This window comes from Styela clava, chromosome 2, assembly GCF_964204865.1.
Source record: "Styela clava chromosome 2, kaStyClav1.hap1.2, whole genome shotgun sequence".
Classification (NCBI taxonomy): Eukaryota; Metazoa; Chordata; class Ascidiacea; order Stolidobranchia; family Styelidae; genus Styela; species Styela clava.
In genome coordinates, this window is record NC_135251.1 from 15,636,920 (window position 1) to 15,664,642 (window position 27,723).

Here is a 27,723-nt window from a genome sequence, read left to right on the forward strand (position 1 = left end):
TCGCCATGTCTTTATTCTTTATAATTGACGATCGACATCGCGAGTTCGAGAGAGAGAGAGGGCTAACTCGCCATGTCTTTATTCTTTATAATTGACGATCGACATCGCGAGTTCGAGAGAGAGAGAGGGCTAACTCGCCATGTCTTTATTCTTTATAATTGACCATCGACATCGCGAGTTCGAGAGAGAGAGAGAGGGCTAACTCGCCATGTCTTTATTCTTTATAATTGACGATCGATATCGCCATTTCGAGAGAGAGAGAGAGGGCTAACTCGCCATGTCTTTATTCTTTATAATTATTCTTTATATTCTCGCTTTTCTCTTCGAATATTGGACCAATTGCTTTGACATTTTCAGTGGAAGATAGAATTTTTCTTTAAAAGGCTTTTTTTTCGCTATGACGTCATCAAAATTAAGTGACTCTACGTGTCCATATAGCTCTCTTGTTTTTCAATCGTAGTACAAATCTTTTTCTAATATCCCTTATCTTACGTTCGTATCAATGAGATAAAACGCAGATAATATAGGTGTGAGTTCGGAGATAAAGGGTAAAAGATAACAGCGACCCTGTTTCATCTACTTATCTACGAACTAGTTATCTTCGACATATCTACGATTTTACGCCAGCCCAGATAGTATTATCACTGAGCGTAAGCGTAATTTATCTCCGGTCTTACGCCTTACCATAGCCAAGCACTATAAATGTGGCAATATCAACGGATACAATACCACAGTTCTTGAACTGATGTTTCAATGGAACTACAGTAGGAATGTCCAGGCCGCAATACAGATTACTGAAAAGTCGAGACGTCACTTTTGACTGGAAATGCCTAGACTGCTACACAAAGGTAAGTATAGAATATATAGTATATATCTATTTTCTATATAAGTATAAAAGTCAAAAAGTTATAATGATCTTGTTTCTTTGCAGGCCGAAGATCATCAACAACAACAGCGGAATGATTCCACGATACATCTGGCCCCGCCGACGAACATTCCACGACTCGTTGATTACTCCGACTCTGAATGCTCTGAGATTAGCCCAATACCTATGGTAAATATCCTCTCTCATTACTAATTTAGATCCCTAGTGTTTCGCACCTAGCCTATATGTCTAACTTGTTGCTCTTTTTTACAGACAGAAATTTTTACATTTCCCGTCGGATGTTCAGGAGTGGTGGAGTCATCCATAGAGGCTTCTGTTCCCAGGGACATATCCAGCGAAAATGCCGAGACGACCTTCGTAGTGGAAGGGGACCTGAGTCAAAGAAAACACCCCAAGCTGTATGAGAGGCACGGTTACTCCTATACGGTTCTTCGCACTAATATCAATGGAAGTGGTGAGTTATAGTGAAACTCATATTACTACAACAAACAATTGCAATGTTTCTAATTAATCTTTTCTATCTACAGTTACCTGGCGGTGTTCGGTGCGGAGGAAAGGAAATATATGCCCGGCCAAGGTATACCAAACAGAGGATGATTTTAGTAGAAATGGTTTGGATCATACCTACGAACCCAGACCAAACGAACGGCCCCGCGTCCTTCTCAACAGGGCAGTTTTGAAGCGCGGGTTGGAAAATCCGTACACGGCATGTGGAATCATTACGAAAGCGGCAAGGAGAGACATGACCAACCCGCCTTCTATAAGATTCACTAATGTAAGTATCGTTGTAATTAGTTGTCCAATTTTAGTAGTGATTTTCAGGGTACTTAATTTTCATTTTTTCTACCTTTCCCTTTCAGGAAGGAACATTGAAGAGGTTCTGCAATAAGAAAAGACAGGGAAACAGACCCACAGATCCATCAGATATTAACGATGAGTTGAAAATAGATTATTTACCTACTGATTTCTTATTAAAAGATATCAGAATAGAGGGAGCGCGTCACCTTTTGTTCGCAACCCAAAAGCAATTGAAAATTTTGGCCAATTCAAAAGTTTGGTACATGGACGGTACTTTTGATGTTGTTAGGGACCCGTATTATCAACTCTTTTCAATTCACGCATTCGTTCGAAGTGGTGAATGTACCAAACAACTGCCCCTCGTTTTTGTTTTAATGTCAAGGCGACGTAAGTGTGATTATGAAAATGTTTTCAAGGCTATCAAAACTATACTGCATTTAAATTTTTCAGGTACTCGTGTGAAGAAATTTGTCATGGACTTTGAAGCAGCAACATGGCAAGCACTGTCTCTGGTATGGTCGGATGTGAGAAGACAGGGATGTGCAATCCATTTCACTCAGGCCATCATGAAGAACATGCGACAGAACAAATTAGCAAGTTTGTATAACAAGTGAGTAATTTAGTGCTCATATGCATTTATGTGTTTATATCATTAACGTTGTTGAATATGTAATTTCCATTTTGCAGGGACATCGGGACGAGAGATTTAATGAAGCAAGTCATGGCCCTGTGTGATTTTCCAGATATGTTCATCCCGTCGCTGTTCCTATCTCTGCGAGGCAAAATGACCACCGACGGGTTGAATAGATTTGCCGAATATTTCGACAGGACATGGCTGAAGAACTCAGTTTGGAAACCAAAAGTCTGGTCAGTATTCGACGTCGACGTTAGGACTAACAACCATTTGGAAGGGTGGCATCGGTACTTCAATAGCATAGCACGGACAAATATGCCTTTTTATAGCCTTATATCCAAGATTCACGAGGTCAGCATTGCGGTGGAGTCAGATGTAGCAGAAGTAATGGAGGAAAATATACCAAGAAGGGCTGACGCAAAATACAGCGAGGCAAATGACAAGCTGAAGGAAGTTTGGAGTGTTTTCAAGGACGGAGGATTATCTGCGGAGGCTCTCCTTCGAAGATGTTCAAAAATCTACGGCCCGGCCTTTTGTAAAGAGTAAGTAACCTAGTGTAAGTATTTTTCCCCTTCCTCAGTTTCTTTTCCATGTACAGCTATGATGCCTATCTGTGCTTGGGTTTCTTCTGGTAAAAAGAAATTCTGACTCGAAGGCTGAAACCTTGTCGTGGTGAGTTGGCTTAACACTAATATCAGCCGGCATCAGGGCAATCGACAATTATATAGAAAATAGACATGGCGAGTTAGCCCTCTCTCTCTCTCTCGAACTCGCGATGTCGATGGTCAATTATAAAGAATAAAGACATGGCGAGTTAGCCCTCTCTCTCTCTTGAACTCGCGATGTCGATCGTCAATTATAAAGAATAAAGACATGGCGAGTTAGCCCTCTCTCTCTCTCGAACTCGCGATGTCGATCGTCAATTATAAAGAATAAAGACATGGCGAGTTAGCCCTCTCTCTCTCTCGAACTCGCGATGTCGATGGTCAATTATAAAGAATAAAGACATGGCGAGTTAGCCCTCTCTCTCTCTCGAACTCGCGATGTCGATCGTCAATTATAAAGAATAAAGACATGGCGAGTTAGCCCTCTCTCTCTCTCGAACTCGCGATGTCGATCGTCAATTATAAAGAATAAAGACATGGCGAGTTAGCCCTCTCTCTCTCTCGAACTCGCGATGTCGATCGTCAATTATAAAGAATAAAGACATGGCGAGTTAGCCCTCTCTCTCTCTCGAACTCGCGATGTCGATCGTCAATTATAAAGACATGGCGAGTTAGCCCTCTCTCTCTCTCGAACTCGCGATTAGGCCGCGAGCCGAGGCCATTTATCTTTCAGTTTCGTAGCGCACATCAGGTAACTACCTGAAAATGATTTTAAAATGTTCCTTAGAAATTTAGTAACAAATATTGCCTTGTTCCCACTTCCAAAAGTTGCACGTTTTACAGAAAAGACGCTTTTACTACAATAAATATGTGTTACCATTTGTCCTATTTTCTCTGCTTTTCCGGTATCATGGGCCAATGAACGCAGACTTCTGCACGACGTAACAGTCAAGTTAGTCAGCTGTAGGTGGATCCCCAGTGGTCGGATGAATATCAGATGTACTACAATTGCTCGCTTTTGCGTTGAGTAGCCTTTCCATAGTTTTTTTCAGTTACCGGTAATATTAGTTCAGTTATTCTAAGGAGGTGTTGAAAAGTATAGGTAAGATATTAAACACTTGTATATCCTTACCATAAATAGCAATTTTAGTTGAGTACTAGCTCATAAGACGTTGTTAAATAGGTACGGTGCGGTAACTCCAAGGAAGGCTAGACCTAGAATAATATGTCACAAACAACGATATTTTCTGGCTTGCATGAAATGTTTATGATTAATTTAATGACTCTTCTTGACTATTCAGCAGACTTATACTACTATATAGGCCACAGCATATTTGGAAATAGAAATGAATGGCTGTTTCTGTAATGCACGGTTGTGTGAAAGAGAAGAAATTAATCAATTTTACTAATGCAAATGTCGGTTGGTCTAAATCTAAATTCATAGAGTCGACAAGAACCTGGGAAGCAATGATAAGTTATGCCGGAGTGGAAAGAAAGGTAGCATTGGAAACGATTGAGAGGTGAGAAATGAAGTGGTAGACAAACAGTTGATGTTTCAAAATATAGTCTATAGTCCATACTCATACTGTCATAGGACATTTCAGACTGTGATATATCAAAATTTAGTGTAGATATAGTCTAGTAATGGTATGCAAACACTGCTGGACTGTAGAACATGCAATGAGCATATATACGCTCATTTAGTACATCAGATAAAATGCATTATGTATTCAAGGTATTAGTTAGTATTTAGGGGTATTTTTAAAATCATGCTGCTCCAAATATTATTTTCTTCCTTATTTTAGATACTGTACTACAAAAGAAAACGGCAATGTTCCACCAATCCGACCTAACGCAGGCTCTGATCCCTGCTGCTATCAGTGCTATAAAATGGATTAAACAAGAAGTCTTGAAGCTTAAAGGTATATGAGAATCATAATAGTTGCAAACAGCTTAGATGGGCTATTCATATTGAAATACTTTAGCACTTTTCTGCAATTGGAACTGCCCATCAAATTCATGTTGGAGACTTCATTGAGATTTTCAATTCATTTTTTTCCCTCGACTATGAAGATCTTTTGAGGTTAACGAGGTATTAATAAATAAAGCTGAGGAATTTGAAGAGGATATGAAGAATGTAAATGATACCAGGGCACGTCTATTTAACACTGTCAAACATAAGGATTATACTCTCCACCCAACAATGATTCACTGAAGAAGCATGTGGCCCTCAAATCAGTTCTTGAGTTGGCAAACTGCAAAGAAAAATAGTCAAAAATAATTTATGAAAGTGTGCCAAAATCAACTTAAATTGCACAGATTTTTGTTTTTGTATTGACTGCAGAAATCACAGTACACCTATAGAGGAAAAGTCGATTTTTGAGATAGTGGATTTCGAAAACAATTCAGAAGAAAGTGAATTAGATATTACAGTTGATTTAATAAGTATCATACAATTTTTTTTTTTTTCGGACATTTGTTAGTGTCGTAGTCCTGTTTCTAGAAATATTATTGCCTTTGTTCAAATACATAACCACATAAACTAAAAAAAGATTAATTGTAAATTGTAATATTTCTGTTCACTATGTTATGTACATATTGTACATTCATTTAATTTTCTTGACTTTTGCGGTAAATTTCTAAGTGAGAAATAACTGATTTATTTGTGTTTTCGTGCTCACGATGTTAATTTGTGACTTCATTGCTTAAAAATAAATACGTTTGATAGCTTCTATAAAATGGATGTAGCTTTTTATGCTGTTCTTGTTGTAAACTGCTTGTGGTTATTACATAAAATTTATTCTCAAATGTGAATCAGCGTTGTTGGTGTCGCTGCTTTTGAGGTCACTCCCGACTCCTGTCACACAATTAAAGTATTTTTTGTTGTTGGTTACATGTATGCCATATTTTTCGTAATCTACCTAATAAATTATGATTGACTGAGGAAGTCCGATTTTGGTCAGGCAAAACATTACAGGAATACATTTGTGTTAGTGTGCTGTAGGGCTCTCGAATTGTATAGTTCTTATGTATGTGTTGTAAACTTATGGTTATTGAATTTCCGGGAAACTCTTATATTCAATTTCGCACCAGGATTGTGGAACAAGTTGTAATGCGTTCATTATGTTCGTTTTCACACAAAACTGAAGAATTTATTTAGTTACCAGATGTGCGCTACGAAACTCATTTTCTGGGCGTTTTCATGGTTTCGTCTCACGGCCCATATCCGTGGTAAGGATCTACAAGTGTTTAATAATTTACTTATACATTTTTCAACAACGTCTTAGCATAACTTAACTAATAATAACTAAACAGGGCTATGGAAAGCCTGCCCAACTCAGCGCAAGGTCGAGCAGTAATAACTAATATTCATCCGCTCGCTAACAGCTGGTTTAATTCAATTGTTACGTCATGCAGAAGTCATTGTTCCTTGCCGAAAATGTAGAGAATATAGGACAGATCGTAGCACATATTTCTTGTAGTAAAAGCGTCTTTTCCGTAAAACGTGCAACTTTTGGAAGTGGGAACAAGGCAATATTTGTTACTAAATTTTTAAGGAACATTTTAAAATCATTTTCAGGTAGTTACCTGATGTGCGCTACGAAACTCACTTTCTAGGCGTTTTTCAGGGCCTCGGCTCGCGGCCTAGATGTCGATCGTCAATTATAAAGAATAAAGACATGGCGAGTTAGCCCTCTCTCTCGAACTCGCGATGTCGATCGTCAATTATAAAGAATAAAGACATGGCGAGTTAGCTCTCTCTCTCCCTCTCTGCTTGCAATCAACGGCTGTTAGAATAAAATGAGACTGCCGGTAGCAAAATAGAACTTTTGATATATTTAGCGTTGTTGTTGATTCAGAGCTCATACAATCAATTAATATGATGATATATTTAGCATGCTTAGATGAAAATGATAAGTTGAGACATCTTTTGCGCGTCGAGTACCGTACGGTACCGGTATGCCTTCCGACATATAAGCCCGTTTTCTTGTCACTTTGTTACCATTTGCACAGTAGGTATTGTAACCAAACACATTTAATTTAATATATTTATCCTTACTATTGAAGTTGTTAGTATAAACAGCCACCTTTCCATCTCCCATTACAAGAAGAGCCTCCGCACAGTTGCAGGCTAACCCGTTAACCGCCGTCGCATGGCGAGTGGTCCATGGCGAGTTAGCCCTCATGGCGAGTTAGCCGTCAGCCCTCACAATCAGGCCGTTCCCACGATTGATTTCGTGTAAAAGTCGCAGCACAGACAATAATAATAACCCTTTATCGCTGCAGATCTGCATACACTAGAGCACCTTAGTGAAGTTAGTGAAGACCAACGACTAACATACCGGTGAAGACAGCATCGAGGTGCGAGCGAAAAATTAAATATATTTTGCGCGATTTCCCAGATTTGTGTACTGCTCATACACGTAGTTACTAAAAGAGGCTTTTTGTACGTTAGGGTCGCTTGAGATCAATGTTGGCCATAGATTTTATTCTACTACGATAATTTTCGGAAAGATTGTCTGTTCGGCCTTCCCTTCACCTCGTAAATGACACGCAGTACTATCGTACGGGATATTTATAGTAGTCTACTCTTATGTTAGAGCAGTATAACCTTGAAGAATGTTTTGTTTTCATTCACAAATTTTGACCACATGGGCATGGCGACTGGCGAGATATTTAATTATTTCGCACTCGCTCGCGGAAGATTTTATTGGTTTGTATGAAAGTGGGTGGTTATGCTTCCGTACGCTTGATTGTCATGGTTAACTGGCTATGACACGTTATTTCATAAGCAAAAATTGTTCAGTAGTTAGCGTACCGGTACCAGTAATTGTGCGAGGAGGTTCTGCGTTTTCGTGTGTACTGCGGTCATCGAAACTACTGTTTTTATATTATATCTGCGTTGTCAGATTGTGTCTTTTGCTGTCATAGTCTTGTTTAACAAAGATTTTGCTTGCTCTCCAGAATTCTCCATTTTTTATTTGTTTGCATTGTCAGATTGTGGAGTTTTCGAAGTAAACTACTGTATCTATCTATAGTACCGTAGCCTACTGAAGTGATTGTGTTTCATTTTATTGTCCTTACTACGCCACCCACACAAAGGAAAATAATTTCAAAATTTTGTGTTTGTGCAGTTTAGTTCTATAATTAGCCAAGCTATGAAATTAAGGTTTTAAACATCATCATTTTTTTGTGAATGCATGTTGGTGAGCAGGCACATGATACTCATCTTGTTTTAAACTTTTTTAAAGGTTTTGCTCGCTCTCCAGGATTCTCCATTTTTTATTTGTTTGTATTGTCAGATTGTGGAGTTTTTGAAATAAACTATCTATCTATAGTACTGTCAGACTGTAGTGATTGTGTTTCATTTTCTTGTCCTTATGCTACCCACACAAAATAAAATAATTTTGTGATTCGTGCAGTATAGTTCTTTAATTAGCCAAGCTATGAAATCAAGGTTTTAAACATCATTCAAGGACTGATTATGACTTATTTTGCAGCTTTGCTATTGTCGAATTGATTGATTGTTGTAAATGCAATTATAATCTAACTTTACACACAGACAAACATACTTTGTCCTGATCTGATAAAAATGGTACTGGACTTGGACTTATTTCGTAAAGACAAAGGAGGAGATCCTGATAAAATTCGTGAAAACCAAGCGAAGAGATATAATGATGTTACATTGGTGGATAATGTTGTTGCAGCTGATGAAGACTGGAGAAAATGTGAGACCAAAATTTTCTTAAAATTCAATTCTTAAAATGTAACCTTTTCTGGTAAATTGAATTGACACGGATTTCGAAATTACAACTTACTTGTAATATTCTTAGCAACAGTAAAATGAGAAGTTTTTTGTTATAGACAAATTCATGATTGACTGGAATATTATGCCCAAAGCAATCATATCCTTAAAGCCCAAATCAGAAAATGCTGGATTTGCAACTATGACTCCTCACAGATCAGAAAGCGCTGGTTGCATATATTTCAAGATTTCCTATGCACATGTTTTTGCTTCAGGTCGATACGAACTGGACAATTTGAACAAAATGAAAAATGTTTGCAGTAAAGCAATTGGAGAAAAAATGAAACGTAAAGAACCAGTTGGAGATTGTGATGGTTTGCCATCTGATATGCCTGCATTGACTGACATGTCTCAGGAATTTTTGAGTGTGCGTCTCTGTGATTGTGTGTAAAGTTTAGATGAATTGCTGGCCATATAAAGAGTAAATTCACGATTTCAGAATACTTATAAGTTATAAAGACATCTTGAAGCATCCTCTCCTTTGCACATGATTTTATCTTACTGGATGGAATTAAAATTAAGCAGATCAATTGCAAAAGTTAATTCATGTTTTGCGATACTAAATAAATTCAAGACAAATGACTTATACAATATGATACGGTATATTTAATCAATTATTTTTTTATCAATTTTTTGCTTTTGTATTGACAGAAATTGACAGTTGTGCAAATCAAAAAAATCCGTCAGCTCGTAGACGAACGAATTGAAAAATGTAACGTACAAAGAGTACATTTAGAAGAGGTTCGACTTGCTAACTTGAGGGAAATTGCAAACCTGACACATGAGTCTGTTCCAATAAGCAATGATGAGGTGAATTCATGTTAATTTTTTATATTACTTTGAAGAATCTTCTCAAGTTGTTATTTACGATTGTGCTAATTTGGAAATTAACTGGTTACCTAAATGTATTTTGAAAAGTAATATTTACTGAAATAATTTACCCATTGCATGGTATTCTATTATTCCAGGATGCAGACAATGCTGTCGAAAGAACGTTTGGTGATTGTGGAACAAGAAAAAAGTACTCTCATGTTGATCTTGTAGTTATGGTCGATGGATATGAAGGGGAGAGAGGGGCAGTTGTTGCAGGAAGTCGTGGATATTTTCTGAAAGGTCAATATTTATAATATTTAATGCCAGGGGTCACCAACCTTTTCGAAGCCAAGTGCTATCATCTGGGTACCGATTAAGCAGAGGGCTACCAGTTCAATGAACATTTTTAAAAAAGTCAATTTGCTCGATTAACCTTCAATTATTGATAAATGATAATTACCGTACTGGTATTTAGTCAAGTAAAAACACTGATAACTTTAGGATTCTTCAGGAAATCAAACAATTATCACAACGGAGCAAATAAATTACTAGCAATGGCACTTCCATTTTCAAATTGATTTTAAAGTGATCACTAAAATAATATCCCCGGAAACCACAGGTCCACAATGTACCTACTTTTCTACAAACACCTTGCATAACCCTAAGATGAAATGAACTTGCCGAATGTTACATTTACAAACACATTTAACATATTATGAATATCTTGTTTTCAACAAGGAGAAAACCAAAATCGAGAAATCTGGTCTAATGCTCTCCACCAGTGTGTTGTACTTTGGCGTGCAATTTGGCACTGTAACTCGGGTCTTGCAGATTTTCATCAGTAAGGCATATTCCGTGCTTAGTTCCTTGTGAAGTTCATGTCAAAAAATGTTAATTCACAAAGATGACTTGATCCAAACACTGATTTCGTAACATAGGATTGCTGTTTGATTTCAAAGGCAAGCTTTTTCTGCCTGTATTGCGCTGACCAATGAATAGTGACAAGATGTAAAATGTCTCTTCGCTTTGTCGTCGCTATAATCGCCCTGCAATTGAGACATACGCAAGTTGTTTTTACGATGGTAAAAGGGAATCCACCTCCAATTCATCGTGAAAATGGTAGGTTTTTTTTCGTTTTTCTGTCATTTTTCTTTGAAATCAATAATTGTATTATTGACATTGCCCCACAAATCAACGGACACGAAAAAACGCGGGTTCGTGTAAAGTGATATCTGTGTGATGTCATATTTGGGAGAGTATTAACGTAAATGACCTGTCACATTACTGATGTCAAATAAAAGTTAGGATGATCGTTACCAAATAATAATTAGCGTAGTGTTATTCCCAGTTCCCAAATAAGACATAAGTGTGATTTTATACAAGAATAATATGACGAAAATTATTTGATGTAGCTTACTTTTCAGCGACGTTATTAGGCTCATTTTAGAACAGACATGCGGGCGACTCATGTGGTCTTCGCGGGCGACTTGGTGCCCGCGGGCATCGGGTTGTTGACCCCTGCTTTACGCTATGTTGAAATTCAGTACTACCAGTATAATGTAACTATTTTCATTTTTTAAGTTTTAATCATGTGAAAACATACATACTTAAGATACTTTCTACATTTGCTAAATTGCAGGGCAAAGCCAAGTTGAAAAATAAGTCTAATTTGCTTGTTTCAATTACTGTGAAATGATTGTTTTTGTAAATACATCAATGAATACTTATTGTTTTTAAATTTGTTTGTACAGGTCCACTCGTTTTCCTCGAACAAGCTCTCATAAATCTAGCACTGAGAACATTGTCAGATAAAGGTTATACTCCTTTGTATACACCGTTTTTTATGAGAAAAGAAATGATGCAAGAAGTTGCACAACTCAGTCAATTTGATGAAGAGTTATACAAGGTATAAGCTTTTGTTGCCAAAGACTGCAAGTTTTAAATCTTCCATGTAATAAAATGAGGCATACATTGATCTCTACTTAAAAATAGCTGATAAACTGCCTAATGAAATTGCGAACTGCAGATCCAATCTAGTTATAGATATAGCTAACAAGTTCATCCTTTCTTATGCTTAGAAATGGTGGAATGGTGAAAGCTATTGCTATAAGGTTGGAAATAAGTGTGACCAATTATTAAAAGAATTCCCTTACTTCTGACTCATACTTGACCACTATTTGCCTTTATTTCTTCTGACTCTCGAGTACAGGTAAAAAAAGGTTAATTTCCATTGTACAGCCCTGCAGGAAGTTGTAAGTGACCAGCAGGTATATGAACCGTACTCTGAGTCTGAGATAAGGTCCAAATATGTACATAATCATCACTTCCCATAAATTCAAAATTAATGCCAGATAATAAGCGTTGAAATGAACGTTTTTATCCCTAATACCCAACAGATTATCAGAATTTTAAAATATAATTGATTGAATCCATATATATATATATATATAAAATCTTTTAACAGGTTGTTGGAAAATCCAGTGATAAGTCAGATGAAGGTGGTGTGGATGAAAAATATTTGATTGCAACAAGTGAACAACCTATTGCGGCATTCCATAGAGATGAATGGTTGAAACGTGAAGACTTGCCCATTAAATATGCTGGATATTCAACATGTTTTAGACAGGAAGCAGGATCACATGGCCGTGATACGAGAGGAATCTTTCGTGTTCACCAGTTTGAGAAGGTACTTTTGTGTATTGTATTTGTATACCATAGGTCAGGGCTAATCAACTATTTTTATCGAAGGTCCGCAAACAAAACTTCAAAATTATTTGGGTCCGGTCTCTCCAGAAATGATATTTCGCCATCCTTAAACAAGCAATTCCTCGACCGACTAATGATTTATTGGACTCGTGGGGTGGCAGGGTAAAAATGTTTGGGCCATTCTTCATACATTTTCAAACAACGATTTTTACATCTTCAATTTCAAACATTGACCTGCACAAGCATCTCCTGCTATTTAAGGGGCTACTATTTCTGAAGTCCTAAAATCTTTCTAATTTGGCATTGCCATTCCTATTTATTACACCGTGAGTGAGGTGAGGGGATAGGTTTAAAACTTAGGATCTGTAACCTGCGATGCCAACGGTGGGCAAACCATGGCTCATGGGCTGCATGCGGCTCACGAGAGATTTATTTCGGCTTTTCTCACTAGCATTAATTATTTTCCAAATTCAACTAAGAGAAACTGTATCAATTTTATTTTTTGATTTATAAAGCGGTAGAAGAAGTTTTCATCAACGATTAGGACAAATTATGATATGTTTTATTATGAAAATCGTTGTGGCATGGAAATTTAAATCAGTCAAGTGACAAATCTTACGTCACAATGGTCAAATGTTTGTTGCTGGCGATATGCTGTTGGGAGTCACATATTTATCTCGGGGGTGAGGACAGTCGATATGACGGCGTAATCATATGGCGAACCAGTCAATGTCGGATATGGGATTAGTTAGCCAGTTATTTGTTTTCAGATGCATGGACTTGATGTTTGTGGAAGCCGTAACCGACCAGCGGTTACGTGAACCACCCTACAGCGACGAGGACTCCAGCGATCCTCTCGCACATAATCAACTGCATGGCAGAAATTTATGATATCATTTGCTAAGTAATCTGATGCAACAACTGAAGCTAGTTTTGTTATATCATGGAATATTTCTCGTGCTAAGCCCATACTCTGACTGTGATTTTGGGAAAAAAATATTGCTGATGTTGTCGCAGTCCCAACAACACGAATCGAGTAATAGCCTAAACGCCGGTTCCGCAATGCAGTACACAAAGGCGCATCTCCCAAATTAGTACTAATGTAACAGTTACAATGCAAAATGATTGAATGAGCTCTAATATTGATATTATCTAATATTATGCGGCTCTCCGATATTTCTGACTGACTGACTGCTTGCTGCTGCTCTTATACAAAAAAAATTTTGCCCACCCTGCCATGGGTCATCTCACCAACAAATATGTATGCATACATAAAACCTGTAAGGATCTGAAACTTCTTTTAGAACAAAATGTTTTCTTTGCAGTGAATGGTTTTGTTATCAAGTGTATCTGTTTTACAGTTTATGTAATATTTTAAAATATATGCCGTCGATTAAATTTATATTGGGATTACTGTTAAATTGATATTTTCAGATCGAACAATTTGTTTTTTCTGCTCCTGATGCATCCTGGGAAGCATTCGATGAGATGATCGGTACTGCAGAAGAATTTTATAAGGTAATCTCATTCCAAGTTATCTGGGTATATTGTCTGCAAACACAACTTAATTTACCAACAAAATTTTTCTAGAAATTGAACATCCCATACCGAATTATAAATATTGTCTCCGGGGCACTGAACAATGCAGCAGCAAAAAAGTTTGACTTAGAAGCCTGGTTTCCCGCATCTGGGGCATTCAGAGAACTTGTCTCATGTTCAAACTGCCTTGATTATCAGGCAAGAAGATTGAGAATAAGATTCGGACAGACTAAAAAGATGATGGAAAAGGTAATTTTTTATTTTCATATTAAGCTTAATAGCAGTAAGTAATTTACTCTGTGTAGTAAAATTGTTTGGAACATCTAGCCAGCCCACTTGAAACAACTTCTTGGAAGAACATGTTTAATAATTGAACAGAAGGTGGAAATAGCTTTTGGTGTTTATTGGCTTCGTGTTCCTTGTGTTTTTTGAATAGGTAGTGACACTATCTATATATGACACTACACTATCATAGTGTGGATATTAAATGATTTCAAAAACTAAATCATTTTCTGTTCTTATTCAACTATTGATAAAGATTTCGATAGAATACATGAATATTTACATGAAGAATATTGGTCTAGTAAAAAGTCAAATCAAATATCTACTATTTTTTTTATCATACAAGTGCCTTTCAGCAGGGTTATTAATTATTTTTTCCAGACTGAATTTGTTCACATGTTGAATGCAACGATGTGCGCAACTACTCGTGTTATATGCGCTATTTTGGAGAATTTTCAAACAGATGAAGGGGTTGTGATTCCTGAAGCTTTGCGTCCTTTCATGCCTGATCGTGAGTACAGACAGTGATTATATTTTTGTCAGGATCTCCTCGTTAGCCATGGCATTGCAAGTTAGATTTGGAATCTTGATTTGTATAACTTTCATCCCAACCCCACCATCTTACTAATGAAATTGGTTAGGCAAACGAGAATGAGTTCTTTCCACAGACTTGTTAGGTTTTACTTGAAACTGGCTCATTGCTGCTAAGAGTCTAGAATAGGGGTCGGCAACCTACGGCCCGCGGAGCAATTTAATCCGGCCTGCGACTCTTCACTGAATTATAGTAACAAATTATAGCTGTTTTGTCCATTATATTCTTTACGCAAAAGAATTTACGTGTAGACTAAATTATTTTATAATGTAACAAGTATATAATTCACAATTACTCGTTTAACCCTTTCCGTGCGGTGGGCACGTATACGTACCCACGACAAAACTCGCTAGATTGTGGCGGGTACATTGATGTACTCCACTGTTTTATTTAGCAATCGGTCGCAAACTATTGGTCTAGTTTTTCCGGGTTTTAGTTTATTGATAAGAAGTCTTCTTCGAGATTAACATAAGCGACGGTAAATCTCGTTTTTGTTTACCATGGGAATTTTATTTGCGGCGGAACGAGGGAGTGTTTTTAAAATTTATGCAAATTTCGGTGTTTTTTGGGTGGTAATAGAAGACATATTATCCCTTCCATACACCAAAGTATTTTGAGTTAGATAACGAAATTGCTACAGCAATATTATGCTATTGTTTGCCAACCAAGAAGCGGTAACAGTAAAGGATTTAGCGAATATTTCTATTTTTTATCACGGTTTGAAGTTTCAACACCCAAGAAAAAAAAAATGCCTTTTTTCTATCCGGTTTGTGACTCAGACCACCCCTTTTTTTTTTAATCGCTAATTGCAAGCTCTTTAAATAAGCTTTCCAACGAGCCGTCAGTGGGCAGCAGAGGATCATTACTTTTTCGTTAGTCGATCGATTAGTTGTGGGGGTACAAATGCATAAAGTCGGCGTAGCAAATACGATTATTTAATAAAAAATAAAAGTCGCATGAAAAGGGTTAATGAGCCTATAATTTAATTATAATTTAGACAAATGGCAACAAAATGCAGAATAGTTGATGCTAAGTGCAAATGATTTAATGGCGCAAAAAATATTCAAATGGTCATTCTTCGCGCGCTGCTTGAAATTTAACTTCTGATCTGTGTGATAAAATGCGATTCATCGGTCATCTGTTCGATTTTTAATTTTCGAAAAAATATGTGCAGCCCGCCATTGACTTGCAACCTTTAATTTTGGCCCGCGAGCGACAACAGGTTGCTGACCTCTGGTCTAGAATAACTATGGACTTGAGGGTCATTAAACACCAAGCAAAAATATACATCTCATGCAAAAAATAATATTTCCGTCAAACTCCCATGTTTTTTTTTCGTTAGGCTACAAAGAAATAATCAAGTTCACAAAACCAGCGCCAATTGATGAAGAAGAAGCGAAAAAACAAAAAAAGAAAGCTAAAAAGGAAAATAAGGCCAAAGGAGATGTTGCTGATGAAGTTAAAAACCTCAGTGTGAAATAGAATTATGCCTCAATGAATCAGCAACATATTCCTCACTGGTGGAGTTATCCTGTTCAAGTTCCAACTTGTCATTCCTATTATCAGATCATTTATGAGGGTGTTATTTAGTATGAAATTTATTTGCACTATGAAAAGATGTTTTGCCCTCTGGTTTATCAGGAATGTGGAAATTGTTATGATGTAACTGCCGTATCCTACTGTTCTACTGAATCTTTTTGTTTTGCCATATTTTTCAAACTAGCTCTATTTAAATTACCAGTCATTGCTGTACGAGTAGTAGTCAAAAGTTGTAACTTGTAGGTATGTGGATTAATGATGATAGTTCAAAATATAAAACTGTTCAGTCTTCTGCACTCTCGTTTCAATTGACAAACATGTTTCAGAAGGTAGCAGGGTTTCATTGTTAAACAAACTGATCATGACGTCTTCAACAGGTTTGCCAACCAGTATTTTCTGAGTTTGGGTTGATATTCATTTTTTCATTTTACCTTTCGGAAATATGTTCACATGCACGCAGGTAGACTGTCTGATATGTAATAAAAAAAAATTGGCACCGGGTGAAATTTTTGTAATCTTTTGGGCAGCTTATTGTTTTGAGGTTCAATTTCTTTAGTACCCGATGGACTTTTATTCAATCACACCAATATTTATCACCATCACCTATTTATCAGTAACTGTGATATTATCCTGCAGTTCTTCTGTTGCTAGCAACTACTGTACAGCTTATCATCTGCTTCCGTCACCCAACTTCGCCTTAATTTAATTGTGGATTGATATATTGTCTTTTAGTTCATTCCTCACACTTGCTTCTCTTTAAGATATCAAGTCAGTTTAAGTTTGAGAAGTGCATGAGAGAGGGGAGATATTTATCATTTTATCCACCAAAAAATAGTCATTTAACAGAAATAGAATAGTTATGGTAAGGACAAAGCGGTATGTTAGTCGTTGGGACAGAGGGAGCGTTGTGGTCCTCGACTTCAACACCCACCATAATTGTGTGGCGTGATTAGGATTCACATTAGAGATGACTAAGTTCTGGGAAATGTTAATCAAGTAATATTTTTTAAACAACAAAATATGTATTCTCAGATAACTTCATATTGGGGGATTACACAATTAATTTCTATCGACTTTAGACAATGGTAAATAATGATATAAAACACATTTAATATATGCAAAAATTACGCCGGTCCTAAAACAAATTGCAATGTGCAAGTCGAAGAAACTGTATGACATGGGCTGGCGATAATTGTTAATATACAGTGTGTGATGATGGGAAACTGAAGTTAGCAGAAGTTGTTGGGAAAACCATCATTATCGAATGCCCGTTACCCCGAGTGGGAGAATTGACGTTGCGTCTTACAAATATTCGCTACAACTTCCATTTTTGCTGATAAATAATGCTGTTGGATTCTGAGTGCAGCCAGACGAACTGCCATTGCTCGTCATAATGTTGGTATAAAGGAAAAGATTAAATTTAAAACCTTCACTGTGTCGTTGATCGTGAAGCATTGAAATCGTATTGAGCATTTAGTTTTTGTCCACTGAATACCAGAGGAAGCCAATGGTTCTCAAACTTTTCCCAAAGGCGCGTTGGAAAGAAAAGTAAACTTTATCAAAATTACTACAACAATAGAGAAGATATTCATCATTGCGGTACAAGAGCTTATTTGATCATTTTATGTCATGTTTTCAATTATGTACGTTTTAAAAACCTTACCGACGGTTTTGATTTCTCTCCTGATTCTGTCTGCAGTTGAATTAACCTTGTACTAGTATTTTTTTCAAGAAAAAAAGTTAATTCTTATCGACGAATATAGTTTGGAAACCACTGCCTTGAGGCTTTAAAAGGGCTCGTCGGTGTTCTTCTTCGATTCTGGTAATGCTGTTCGCTCAAAAATCATCGGAGCATAGCGTACGATTTCGCCTTCCGTATATAAGCTGATCATGATTCGCCCTGAAGGTTAGTTCGCTCTCAGTGTAGGGCAGCCTTGAATGTGTCACAGAATCGCAAGCTCGTTTGATTTTTGAAGTTGACCTTTTCCATCATCCGCTTCCTACTATCTGAGGTAAGGGTAAATTTATGTTCTGTTCATTTAATAGTTGAGTTATGTTATGAAACAACTTATCTTTTTTGCAGCCAATGTTAACTGTTAAACAGTTAGCCTAAGTTATAGTTATGTTTTGTACATTTCTTTTTTTCAGAATGCCGAAATTGGATTGATAACCTGAGTGGAAGACATGTTTTAGATATTATTTTATAAAGTTCTTATATATTCATCATGGTCTCAATACGTTTCCCATCAAATATTCCCTGATAAATATGAAAATCCTGTCTGCTCCAAACATAGTCTACAAAGACCAGGAGACCTAATTTTCAATTTATTTTTCTCAGATTTAACTGTAAAGGTATAACAGCAAAACAAGTCATAAACATGGAGACTTTAGTGAAATGTCCATTTCTGAAAAAAGTACCAACCACCTTTCTACAACGTGCTGGGAACTCTCTAGCCATTTATGCGGATAAATGTCCAGTCATGACTGAGTATATGGCTCGTTACTCTTCAGTGATGAGTGCAAGGTAAAGTCTGAGAGTTGAATTTGTATGCAGATACTCAGTATTTTCATGGTGTGGTAATATGTTTATATACTGATATATGCTTATTTTTTTTTTCAGAATGCATTCTACCTCATCAAATGATGGAAAAGATGCTGGAAAGCCCTACCTTGTCGAAGGTATATTTTTTCATATTACTATTATAATAATAAATTAGATACATAGACCTATTTAATCTGAATACTAATTGAGCTTTAGAGCGTTTATTGAGACTTGAAACTTGTATAAAATAAATAAAGTTCTTCACTGATTACATTTTTTTCTGGATGACACATGAAATTTAGGTGTAGTAGGTATTGAGCTACATTGTATGAATCAAATCAAAAGCTGTCATCCAGTATATCTACTGTCTCAATTTCTAAAATACCATTTTTTAACATTGGCGACTTTAAATTTTGTTTAAATTCATTTTGAGCAATTTCACCCTCAAAAGAGGTGTTTTATTTGATCATATGTATTGATTTATTGTGTTATTATTGAAGCTCATGGCAGTGAGAAATTGGTAACTCAATGCCCATTTTTGGGATCAACTGGAAATCAAGGATTGGCAAAACAAGCAAGTGTACGAATGCAGGTATGTTAAAGTATTATAATAGCACAATTTGTTTTGTGAAATTAAATATTGGATGCTTGATGTACAGCATCTGTAACGATTTTTTAGACTTCTGGTCTGGTGTGATTTGTTTATAACGAATATTAAGACTATTGTTACTTTTGTACTTGGAATAATAGTCAGTAGTGGGAAGGCAGCATTCATCTCGACTTATATTGTCTTTTGTCTGTAGGAAGATATTCCTGCTTCGTCTGTTTGTCGTGGACAACTGAAGGTTGATCTATTGGATGCAGTTGAAAAAGAGAAGATAGAGTATAATGATGTAATGGAAGGTGGGTGTCAGATTTATTGGAAAATAGATTGGGTATCATATTGATATAATTTTTTATAAAATAAGGCTTCAAAATTTTATACTCTTATAATACAAAATGTTTCTTGATCTATGCTTTCACTGATTTTTAAATATTTTTATTGTTCGCATGATTTTCTGTGCTGTATTTGAACTAATTTCTACCTTGTCTTAAATTTAAGTTTCATTTTTCTTAAGTTCAAATTTTTTTCCATTTTTGTTATTGATATAATGAGGATTACTTGTTTGGATTTTGTAATAATATTTGTTTTTGTTTCAGTAAGAGAGGATGGGCCTCAGGATCTGCCCAATCAAGTTCTTGGTGCCATCCAAGATGCTGCTGTTGCTGTGCCACCAGCTGATGCCATGCCACGGGAAACTGTCAATCCTGTGTCCGATGGCCCGAGTTTCAATTATGATCTGTTTATGGAGAAAAAAATTCAAGAGAAAAAGGAGGATCATTCATACCGGGTGTTTAAAAAGGTATTATTTTCCCGATTATAATTCCTATTTTTGCTTCCCAAACAAGTACCAAAAAATCCGAATTTAATTTACATAAAATACAGAATTCTGCAATCTAATTTTTTCAATTTTACAGGTGAACAGGCGTGCTGATACATTTCCGTATGCTGAGGATTATAGCGGTAGTTCACAGGCAATGTTCGGTGAAACTGGTGATGGAGAAGAACCTCGGCGCATCTCTGTTTGGTGTAGCAATGACTACTTGGGAATGAGTCGTCATCCTCAGGTTAAAGCAGCTATTGGGTAAGCAGTATTAACTGGATTTCCAGTAACATTTTTGTGCAATTATTTATAAATGGAAATTTTTCATGATAAAATAATGATTTCCATGTATATCTGACTGTGTGTAAATATACCTGTTATGATATCGGATTTTGATTGCTACTTGTGAAATTCTCTGGGATGGCACAAATATGCTGCTGAAATATTTACCGTAACTCGTTTTTGGATTGGAGTGGTTCTGGTCAATTGAACATTAAATTCACACATTAATAGTTTTGTGCGAGTTGTAAATTCCTAAACTGAACATAGGATTTAAATATAATTAACCTCTGTTGATCAGGAATTATATTTCACTTCCACTTCCGCACAAACAGCAAATCTAGTGAGTAATCAATTCATCAGTAGTTCTGATAACAAGCACTTTTGTTACTATTTACTTTAACTTAGTGTTACCAGATTTAATTTGGTAATACAGTTTCTGATTCCTAAATAAAAGTTAATTCTGAACATATTGCTCTTGTTCATTTGTATAAAATTATTAACAGTTCAGGTATTGAGAAACCTTATAATTTATTGATTTTCTTACTTGCTACCAAGATTACATTCTTAGTTTGCCATAATCCTTTTGATAATTTAGTTTTACGTATCAGTATGACCTGGCTTTATTGTGGTAGTACGCCCGCCGGCTATTTTTATCAAACAATCACATAGCTTTTGGTTTATATCTCCACAATATGCGGCATTACTTTCCGACATTCCAAACTTGCAATTCCTGTCGTGAGAAAGTAATCGATAATTTTACAAATCATCTCGGCAATTTTTCCATTCAAACAATAATGTAAAATGACGTAGATGCGTTAATATAATTTCGTTAATTTGCTAAAGGAGTGAGACTAGCTTCTTGTTAATATAATTGTTTTTATCAGTAAGTGTTTCCTAACTTGACTTTAAGAGTCTATATAGCGATAAAGAAAACATCTTTTACTTTTGTTTATGCGGTTCCGCGCACACCGATTGAGTTTAGAATCGTTTTGCTTATTTATGTTGTGTGATTCTTATTTTGAGTGAATTTTTATAAAAGTCTATTCCGACACACTGAATTGTACTCCGTGAACAACAATGGCGTTTGCTAATTGCATGCATCACGTCAGGAAGATCAATAGATTTTGACGTTGTGTTCCACTGTGTTATCGCCTTAAGAAAAGACAACTCCTCAACAATTTAACAAGTTTATTTTTAAATATTATTGTTGTTGTTATTGTTACACTTATAATATAGATATTGCGAAGTTGTGATCCGTTGACTGCCAACGATTTATTCACTGTTATTTGTCTTTTGGTATAACCCAATTCGTTTATTTTCAGAGAAACGCTTCGCAAGTATGGTGCAGGAGCAGGTGGAACCCGCAACATTGCTGGTACTTCATCTCTGCACGGAACGTTGGAACGAGAGCTAGCGGATTTACACAACAAACAATCCGCACTCTTATTTTCGTCATGCTTTGTCGCAAATGATTCGACTCTTTTCACCTTGGCCAAAATGATACCTGGTAAGTGCGAGTTCACATATTGGTAAATTCGTATCATGGGCTTGGCGTATGAAATTTTAACGTTCTTCAATTATCGGCTATATTTTGAAAATTGTTTTTACTCGGATGTTGTTTTACTCGGATGTGAACTGTTCGGCCTCGATTCTCGACGGATTGAATTGATCGATCATCGTTCATCGAGCGTCATTTTCAATATGACGGCCATTTATTATCGAACAACATTCAGTGTTTAAATATACGTCCACTGTATAAAAACTCGACATTTTTTACATGCTAGCTTTAAACCAGTTTTTATTCGCTGAAAGTTGAGGTTTTTTGACGCGACTGAATGAGCCACCCATATATATGTCAACTACCAATTCTGATGCCTGAATTCGCGTGAGAAGCTTCGGAATGCATGTCGGCATCAAGTTGCATTATTGTTGTCACGCTCGTACGATTATTTAGGTTTGGAAAATTACCTATTTTAAAATTCGATCTAGGGTAAAGGTAAGGTCATTTATAGCAGTATCTGAAAGAATGATATTGATTTGCTTATATAAGCGACTGCCCACCGCTTAGATCTTGCGAAGATATTTAGAAAATTTATTGATTTACTTATGCTTTGTATGTAAACCGCATCCAAAATAGCTTCATAAATATCGTCCATTACTAATATAATCACTGATAGGTGATAAATTATACGATAATTGTTGGTTACTGTCAGATAGTACCTAATTGTTAGTTTTTGCCTGGGGCATGTCCAAATCCGAAAATATTATTTTCTAGAATTGTGCTTCGTCATTGATTATGGTTTCAAATAACGGGGCTTGTTTTACAACGAAATCATATTACACGTCGAAATTTGCATAGAAAAATATATTTTTGAATTATATGAACTTTTAACACGTTCATTAATAGCATTTGTTTAGAGTTTCGTCGTAACTTGATCATACTTTGATCATCATTTGATCATACTTACCGGTACCCACATTTTGCTATTTTATATCGCGTGTTGTTCCACATATCACCTTTCTGCTAATCTATTCATATATTTGATAATCATAATGTGCATTCTACAGGATTAGATTAGTAATACCAACGGTGACGCAAACGTTTTAGATAATAGTTTATATCAAACTGTATTTCTGATAACTGCATTCGTCATGCTATCGTGCAAATCTCGTCATGCTTATTTGAAATGTGTATCATCGCGTGGATGTTAAGTTGAGTATGAATATTGTTCATACACGCCTCATATTACTTAACAGTCCGTTCATTTATCATAACGCACTAAACAACTGAGTAGTATGCTTTGTTAATTTATGGACCTTTTGTACCTCCTCAGTCGATCTTAGTGTGTTACTAAATGTAGATTCTCACCTTTGTTCTCAAAATATTCGACTTTTACACGTTAAATTATGACCTCAGTGCTTATTATATTATCACGAGGCTGTATGTTTATTGAGACAAGTGGTTTATTATTCTATTTCCGTATTATTACCGCTTTATTTAAAAAAATTCCACGTAAGTCACTTATGACCGTGTTTTAGTACGTTATGCTCCATTAAATACCAAAAGATTTGAAATATTTGCCAAAACTACCCTTTTAAATTCAGAGTAAATCTTACTTTATCCGTAAGCCAACGTAAATATGCACCGTCACGCTGATATTTCTCGTAATGCAAACATGAACACGCTCTGCAGATTTTGAATAGACTGCAGTTGCGTTTTCCTAAGACCGAACTTTTGGCATAGGCAATGATTTTTAGAGTGCCTAGTTGTATGCGACCAGTCGCCGGCCGTAGATAAGATTGCACTGTTGTATGTTCTACCGACGTTCCACAGGGTCTTTATCATAAATTTAAAATATTCACTGGTTCTTATTAAATCATTTTAGTGAAGTTCTGATTTTGGAACTACTTAACATTCCGTGAAGTAGAATTAAAATCATAAGCTCGGTTTCGAGATCGAATGTCTTAAAGGGTGATATTTTTACTCCGCTACGTTTTGCGAGCAACTTTTCGCACCCTTTCCAAGTAGTAATGATTTCCCCGATTAACAAGCCCGATATTTGACACCTGATGCGATGAGAATTATATTGACATCACCACCTGGCGCCTGTTTGCTTATTTATATTTTACGCAGAGATGATTTTGCCGATACAAATAACAAATAAATGGCATTTTGGGTAACCGAAAGAAGTACACAATTATGTTTACTGGTAACAGGACCCTTTCAATACCCACGTGTTTTTGTAAATTGTTTGAAAATGACAGCTGTGTTCTTAAGTAAGCGATCGTCCGGATAAATTCTTGTCATCTTTTGTCTAAATTTAAGAAAATCAGCAACCTCGTTAAAATGCTCAATACGTTTGGAATACCCCCACTTTAATGTAATAGTTTTCTATACTATAGGCATCTATTGTTGACAATAATAATATATGGTATTTTTATTTTTTGCAATGTGTAGTCAAATTTTTTTTTTGCGTTATTTGCAAGTTTTAGAAGTCCAACGAATTTCGTTAATTCGGTTACTTGCGACTCAAATGACAAATAAACTGGGTAAATACGACATAATGGGTGGTGTTTACCTGGTACTACGTTGTTGATTCGTCGCGAGGACAAAGCCTGAAGATACGGTTTCATGACTTGCAGAAAGATTTGAAGTGTTTACCATTTGATCGATCATTTTTGTCATTCATTTTATACTAACGTGTCGATTGATTACGTCATCCCTGGTGGCATCCTTTCCTCTCACATGGTATCTGTCGGTTTTGTCTGATTCTCTGCCTTTTTCAACAAATCTTTTTAGAATTTTCGCTCGGGTTTTTTATCTTTTGTTCACTTGTACGGAACCTCGTGATAGTTGTAAAAGCCGTTTTTTTCGATTGCGCTACGGTTTCGTATAATGACAGCTTTCAACGTAACGTCGTTTAATTTCACATGACGAACAATATTCAATATACCTGGTTTTGTTAAGCGCTTACATAAATTACAACGCAATATTGAACATGAATCACAATTTACGTTCGTTTATTTTGCCTCGGGCCTTGTTTTTATAAAAGTTATGCAATCTGAAAAAATGTAAACTTGCTCTGCGAGTTAAATTACTGTAAGTACCGATAGATATATAAAACAGAGCCGAAGCGGAGGGTTTTTTAAAAAAAAAGTAGTTATTTAGGATGAAAATGCGTTGTTAATTGCATTTAATTTGTTTCTATAACAAGTTATATGTCGAAAATTTTTGCTCAATTTTAAATCAAATGTTTTATATAGTTTGTTTTGCGTTCGTGCATCCTAACCGCAAATAAGGAATCCTTCCTGTGTACAATGATCGGCACTGTTTATTGTGAACTTTCGCAATGCGAGTACATAGTCATTGGGGTCAAATAAAATATTGTATTTTGAACGACTCTTTCTCTATACGCAGAGAACATACAACTTATTTGTTAACATATGAATCAGGGTCATGGTCCGATTCGCCGGAACCAGTCGCGTAACAAGTGTTTATACTGCTTACGATTAGTCTTCTGATTTTGGTTAACTTTACTGGACGACAGTGTACACAGCACATAATAGCGGTATTTATCCAGTTCTGAAATTATAGAAATAATTTTTTTTCAAGCTTATTATTTTTTTATCAAAAGGTTGCGAGTTTTATTCTGACGCTGGAAACCATGCATCGATGATTCAAGGGATACGTAACAGTGGAGCACCGAAATACATATTTAGGCATAATGATCCTGAACACTTGGAGGAGCTATTGAGCAAGGCGGATCCGGCCACACCAAAAATTGTTGCTTTTGAAACCGTACATTCCATGGATGGTAAGTTTTATCATATATTAGGTAAATGACATTTCGTTGTTGGAATTGGGATAATCGTAGGGACAACCAGTCAGCTTTTTCAATTAAACTAATGAAATTGTCCCTTGTCTTTCAGGCGCTGTCTGTCCATTGAAGGAATTGTGCGACGTGGCGCATAAGTATGGGGCTATTACTTTTGTGGATGAAGTTCATGCAGTAGGATTGTACGGAGAGAGAGGTGGTGGCATCGGCGATCGAGACGGTCTCATGGATCAGATTGACATTGTTACGGGAACACTTGGTAAGTTAGGTCCATCTATGTTTTGTGGTCATGAATCCGTTCAGGGTTATTGATAATGTGCATTTAGGAATATTTTGATGTATTTTCTCTGCAGTTGAGCTTTCGTATTGTATACCTTGATATGATACTATGTGACTCGTATCCTTTTGCAAAGTGTCCTAGATTTCTGAAACTTTTGAGTACAATCATGCACAAGCAGAAATTAGAGTTGAATAAATTTTCTTCATTTTCGTTGGAGTAATTGAGAATTGTATGGGAAGGTTGTCCGCGCAGAGTGACTTCACGCCTCCGTCTTTCTGGTAGTACAAACGCTTCTCCGTCTGGTGGGAATGTGCAGCCTGCAGAGCAATTGCACGCCTCTGTTTCTATCCCACGAGGCAGCTCAAAGGTATTCTATTCTCAGTAATATTTTATTGTGTTATTTTTTTTTCAGGGAAGGCTTTTGGAAATGTTGGCGGTTATATTGCCAGCACAAGTGCTCTGGTTGATATGGTACGAAGTTATGCTGCTGGGTTCATCTTCACTACTGCCCTACCTCCTATGAATCTTGCCGGTGCAATCACCGCTGTGAGATTACTAAAATCTGATGTTGGCGTTCGTCTACGCTCAAGGCACCAACGAAATGTCGCTCTCATGCGTAGGATGCTGATTGCTGAGGGACTACCGATTGTTCATTGCCCGTCCCATATCATTCCTGTCAGAGTAAGTTAACTTAACTTATAATAGTAAATGAATAAACAATACTAGACTATATTAGCTGTAAATACAGTACATTGTAACATTATTTCCATCATTTTTAAGGTTAGTGATCCCGAGAAGAACACTCAACTGTGTGACATCTTGTTACAAAAGTATGGCATCTACGTCCAAGCCATCAATTATCCGACGGTGCCACGCGGAGAAGAGATGTTGAGAGTTGCGGCTACCCCTGGTCACACGGTTTCTTTGATGCAGTGAGTAAAAACTCTGGTATTCCTCGTAGTATATCTTGAATACTTCCTAAATGCTAACTAACTGTGTCTCTGTTGTAGGTATTTCGTGTCCAGTCTGGCCAAAGCTTGGCGTGAGGTCGGTCTGGGGGATCAACCAGCCCACCAGACGGAGACGTGTTTGTACTGCCAGAAGCCTGTCCAATTCGAGCTGCTTTCAGCGCGCACTCGCCCAAAGTTGATCACCGTACCACACGGATGTGGAACCCCCGTTCCCTCAATGGGACCCACCAAAGAGCCGCCAACTATTACGGCATGAGATTTCTGTTGGTGATTTCAGCTTTTTTTTCTAATTACTCGATCATTCTGATTATTTACTAATATAATGAAATAACAATATTACTTATAGCCATCGTAAAAACTTCGAAATCACACTCGCTTTTACTTAATGCATTCGCCTGGATCATTCTTCTCATACAGTATTGTAATGCCAGTTCGTTTTAAATCTCTATAAAAGTTTTAAGTCTGTTCTCGCTGAGAGTGTCGTTACTGCTACAAAATATTCAATGTTTGGATGTTGATATTATAATGTTATATTGATGGTACAAATGCAATAAAATGAACATTTGCTGATGTATTGTTGTGATAACAAGGACAACGGGAAAATAGCAATTACAGATGAGATTTGACTCTATTGAATGCAGGTCTGTAAATTCTGGAAACATTTACAATCGACTCCCGACTGCGTATT

The 27,723-nt window shown here is 36.5% G+C and overlaps 3 protein-coding genes and 2 long non-coding RNA genes across 6 annotated transcripts; all 5 read left to right on the forward strand.

The window, feature by feature from the left end:
• The first annotated feature begins 751 nt into the window (after positions 1 to 751).
• Positions 752 to 1,078, forward strand: LOC144431978 (uncharacterized). The gene is made up of 2 exons (XR_013480334.1): positions 752 to 848; positions 932 to 1,078. It is a non-coding gene; the product is annotated as an uncharacterized LOC144431978 (long non-coding RNA).
• A 71-nt stretch (positions 1,079 to 1,149) lies between these two features.
• LOC120342933 (uncharacterized) lies at positions 1,150 to 2,864 on the forward strand. Its single transcript, XM_078119927.1, has 5 exons — positions 1,150 to 1,340; positions 1,414 to 1,661; positions 1,747 to 2,294; positions 2,372 to 2,551; positions 2,648 to 2,864. Exons 2-5 carry the CDS (start codon positions 1,629 to 1,631, stop codon positions 2,862 to 2,864), a joined length of 978 nt encoding a protein of 325 aa, XP_077976053.1. The 5' UTR covers positions 1,150 to 1,340; positions 1,414 to 1,628.
• Positions 2,865 to 3,949: 1,085 nt separating this feature from the next.
• Positions 3,950 to 5,149, forward strand: LOC144432379 (uncharacterized). Its single transcript, XR_013480566.1, has 2 exons — positions 3,950 to 4,443; positions 4,729 to 5,149. It is a non-coding gene; the product is annotated as an uncharacterized LOC144432379 (long non-coding RNA).
• A 3,256-nt stretch (positions 5,150 to 8,405) lies between these two features.
• Positions 8,406 to 16,706, forward strand: LOC120336889 (serine--tRNA ligase, cytoplasmic-like). Its single transcript, XM_039404662.2, has 10 exons — positions 8,406 to 8,652; positions 8,945 to 9,096; positions 9,381 to 9,539; positions 9,698 to 9,842; positions 11,294 to 11,448; positions 12,007 to 12,228; positions 13,683 to 13,766; positions 13,839 to 14,036; positions 14,451 to 14,580; positions 16,004 to 16,706. The coding sequence occupies exons 1-10, from the start codon at positions 8,517 to 8,519 to the stop codon at positions 16,141 to 16,143; spliced, it is 1,521 nt and encodes a 506-aa protein (XP_039260596.1). The 5' UTR covers positions 8,406 to 8,516; the 3' UTR covers positions 16,144 to 16,706.
• Positions 16,707 to 18,054: 1,348 nt separating this feature from the next.
• Positions 18,055 to 27,605, forward strand: LOC120336888 (5-aminolevulinate synthase, non-specific, mitochondrial-like). Of its 2 annotated transcripts, none has more exons than XM_039404660.2 (13): positions 18,055 to 18,212; positions 18,539 to 18,724; positions 18,821 to 18,879; positions 19,243 to 19,334; positions 19,546 to 19,645; positions 19,943 to 20,145; positions 20,261 to 20,427; positions 21,771 to 21,955; positions 25,584 to 25,763; positions 25,879 to 26,043; positions 26,477 to 26,745; positions 26,845 to 26,996; positions 27,075 to 27,605. In XM_039404660.2, the coding sequence occupies exons 2-13, from the start codon at positions 18,579 to 18,581 to the stop codon at positions 27,289 to 27,291; spliced, it is 1,935 nt and encodes a 644-aa protein (XP_039260594.2). In that variant the 5' UTR covers positions 18,055 to 18,212; positions 18,539 to 18,578; the 3' UTR covers positions 27,292 to 27,605. The 2 variants fall into 2 exon arrangements, with proteins under 2 accessions (XP_039260594.2, XP_039260595.2); XM_039404661.2 differs by having other exon boundaries at positions 18,077 to 18,212; positions 18,532 to 18,724.
• The last annotated feature ends 118 nt before the right edge of the window (positions 27,606 to 27,723 follow it).

Bases quoted from the DNA above. Each gene is read 5' to 3' on its own strand.
- LOC120342933 (XM_078119927.1), top strand. From the start codon at position 1,629: ATGACCAACCCGCCTTCTATAAGATTCACTAAT. The intron at 2,295-2,371 runs GTGAGTAATTTA...TCCATTTTGCAG, and splicing joins TTAGCAAGTTTGTATAACAA to GGACATCGGGACGAGAGATT. The intron at 2,552-2,647 runs GTCAGTATTCGA...GCCTTTTTATAG, and splicing joins GTTTGGAAACCAAAAGTCTG to CCTTATATCCAAGATTCACG.
- LOC120336889 (XM_039404662.2), top strand. From the start codon at position 8,517: ATGGTACTGGACTTGGACTTATTTCGTAAAGACAAAGGAGGAGATCCT. The intron at 9,097-9,380 runs GTGCGTCTCTGT...TTGTATTGACAG, and splicing joins TGTCTCAGGAATTTTTGAGT to AAATTGACAGTTGTGCAAAT. The intron at 12,229-13,682 runs GTACTTTTGTGT...TGATATTTTCAG, and splicing joins GTGTTCACCAGTTTGAGAAG to ATCGAACAATTTGTTTTTTC.
- LOC120336888 (XM_039404660.2), top strand. From the start codon at position 18,579: ATGGAGACTTTAGTGAAATGTCCATTTCTGAAAAAAGTACCAACCACC. The intron at 25,764-25,878 runs GTAAGTTTTATC...CTTGTCTTTCAG, and splicing joins AACCGTACATTCCATGGATG to GCGCTGTCTGTCCATTGAAG. The intron at 26,044-26,476 runs GTAAGTTAGGTC...TTTTTTTTTCAG, and splicing joins CATTGTTACGGGAACACTTG to GGAAGGCTTTTGGAAATGTT.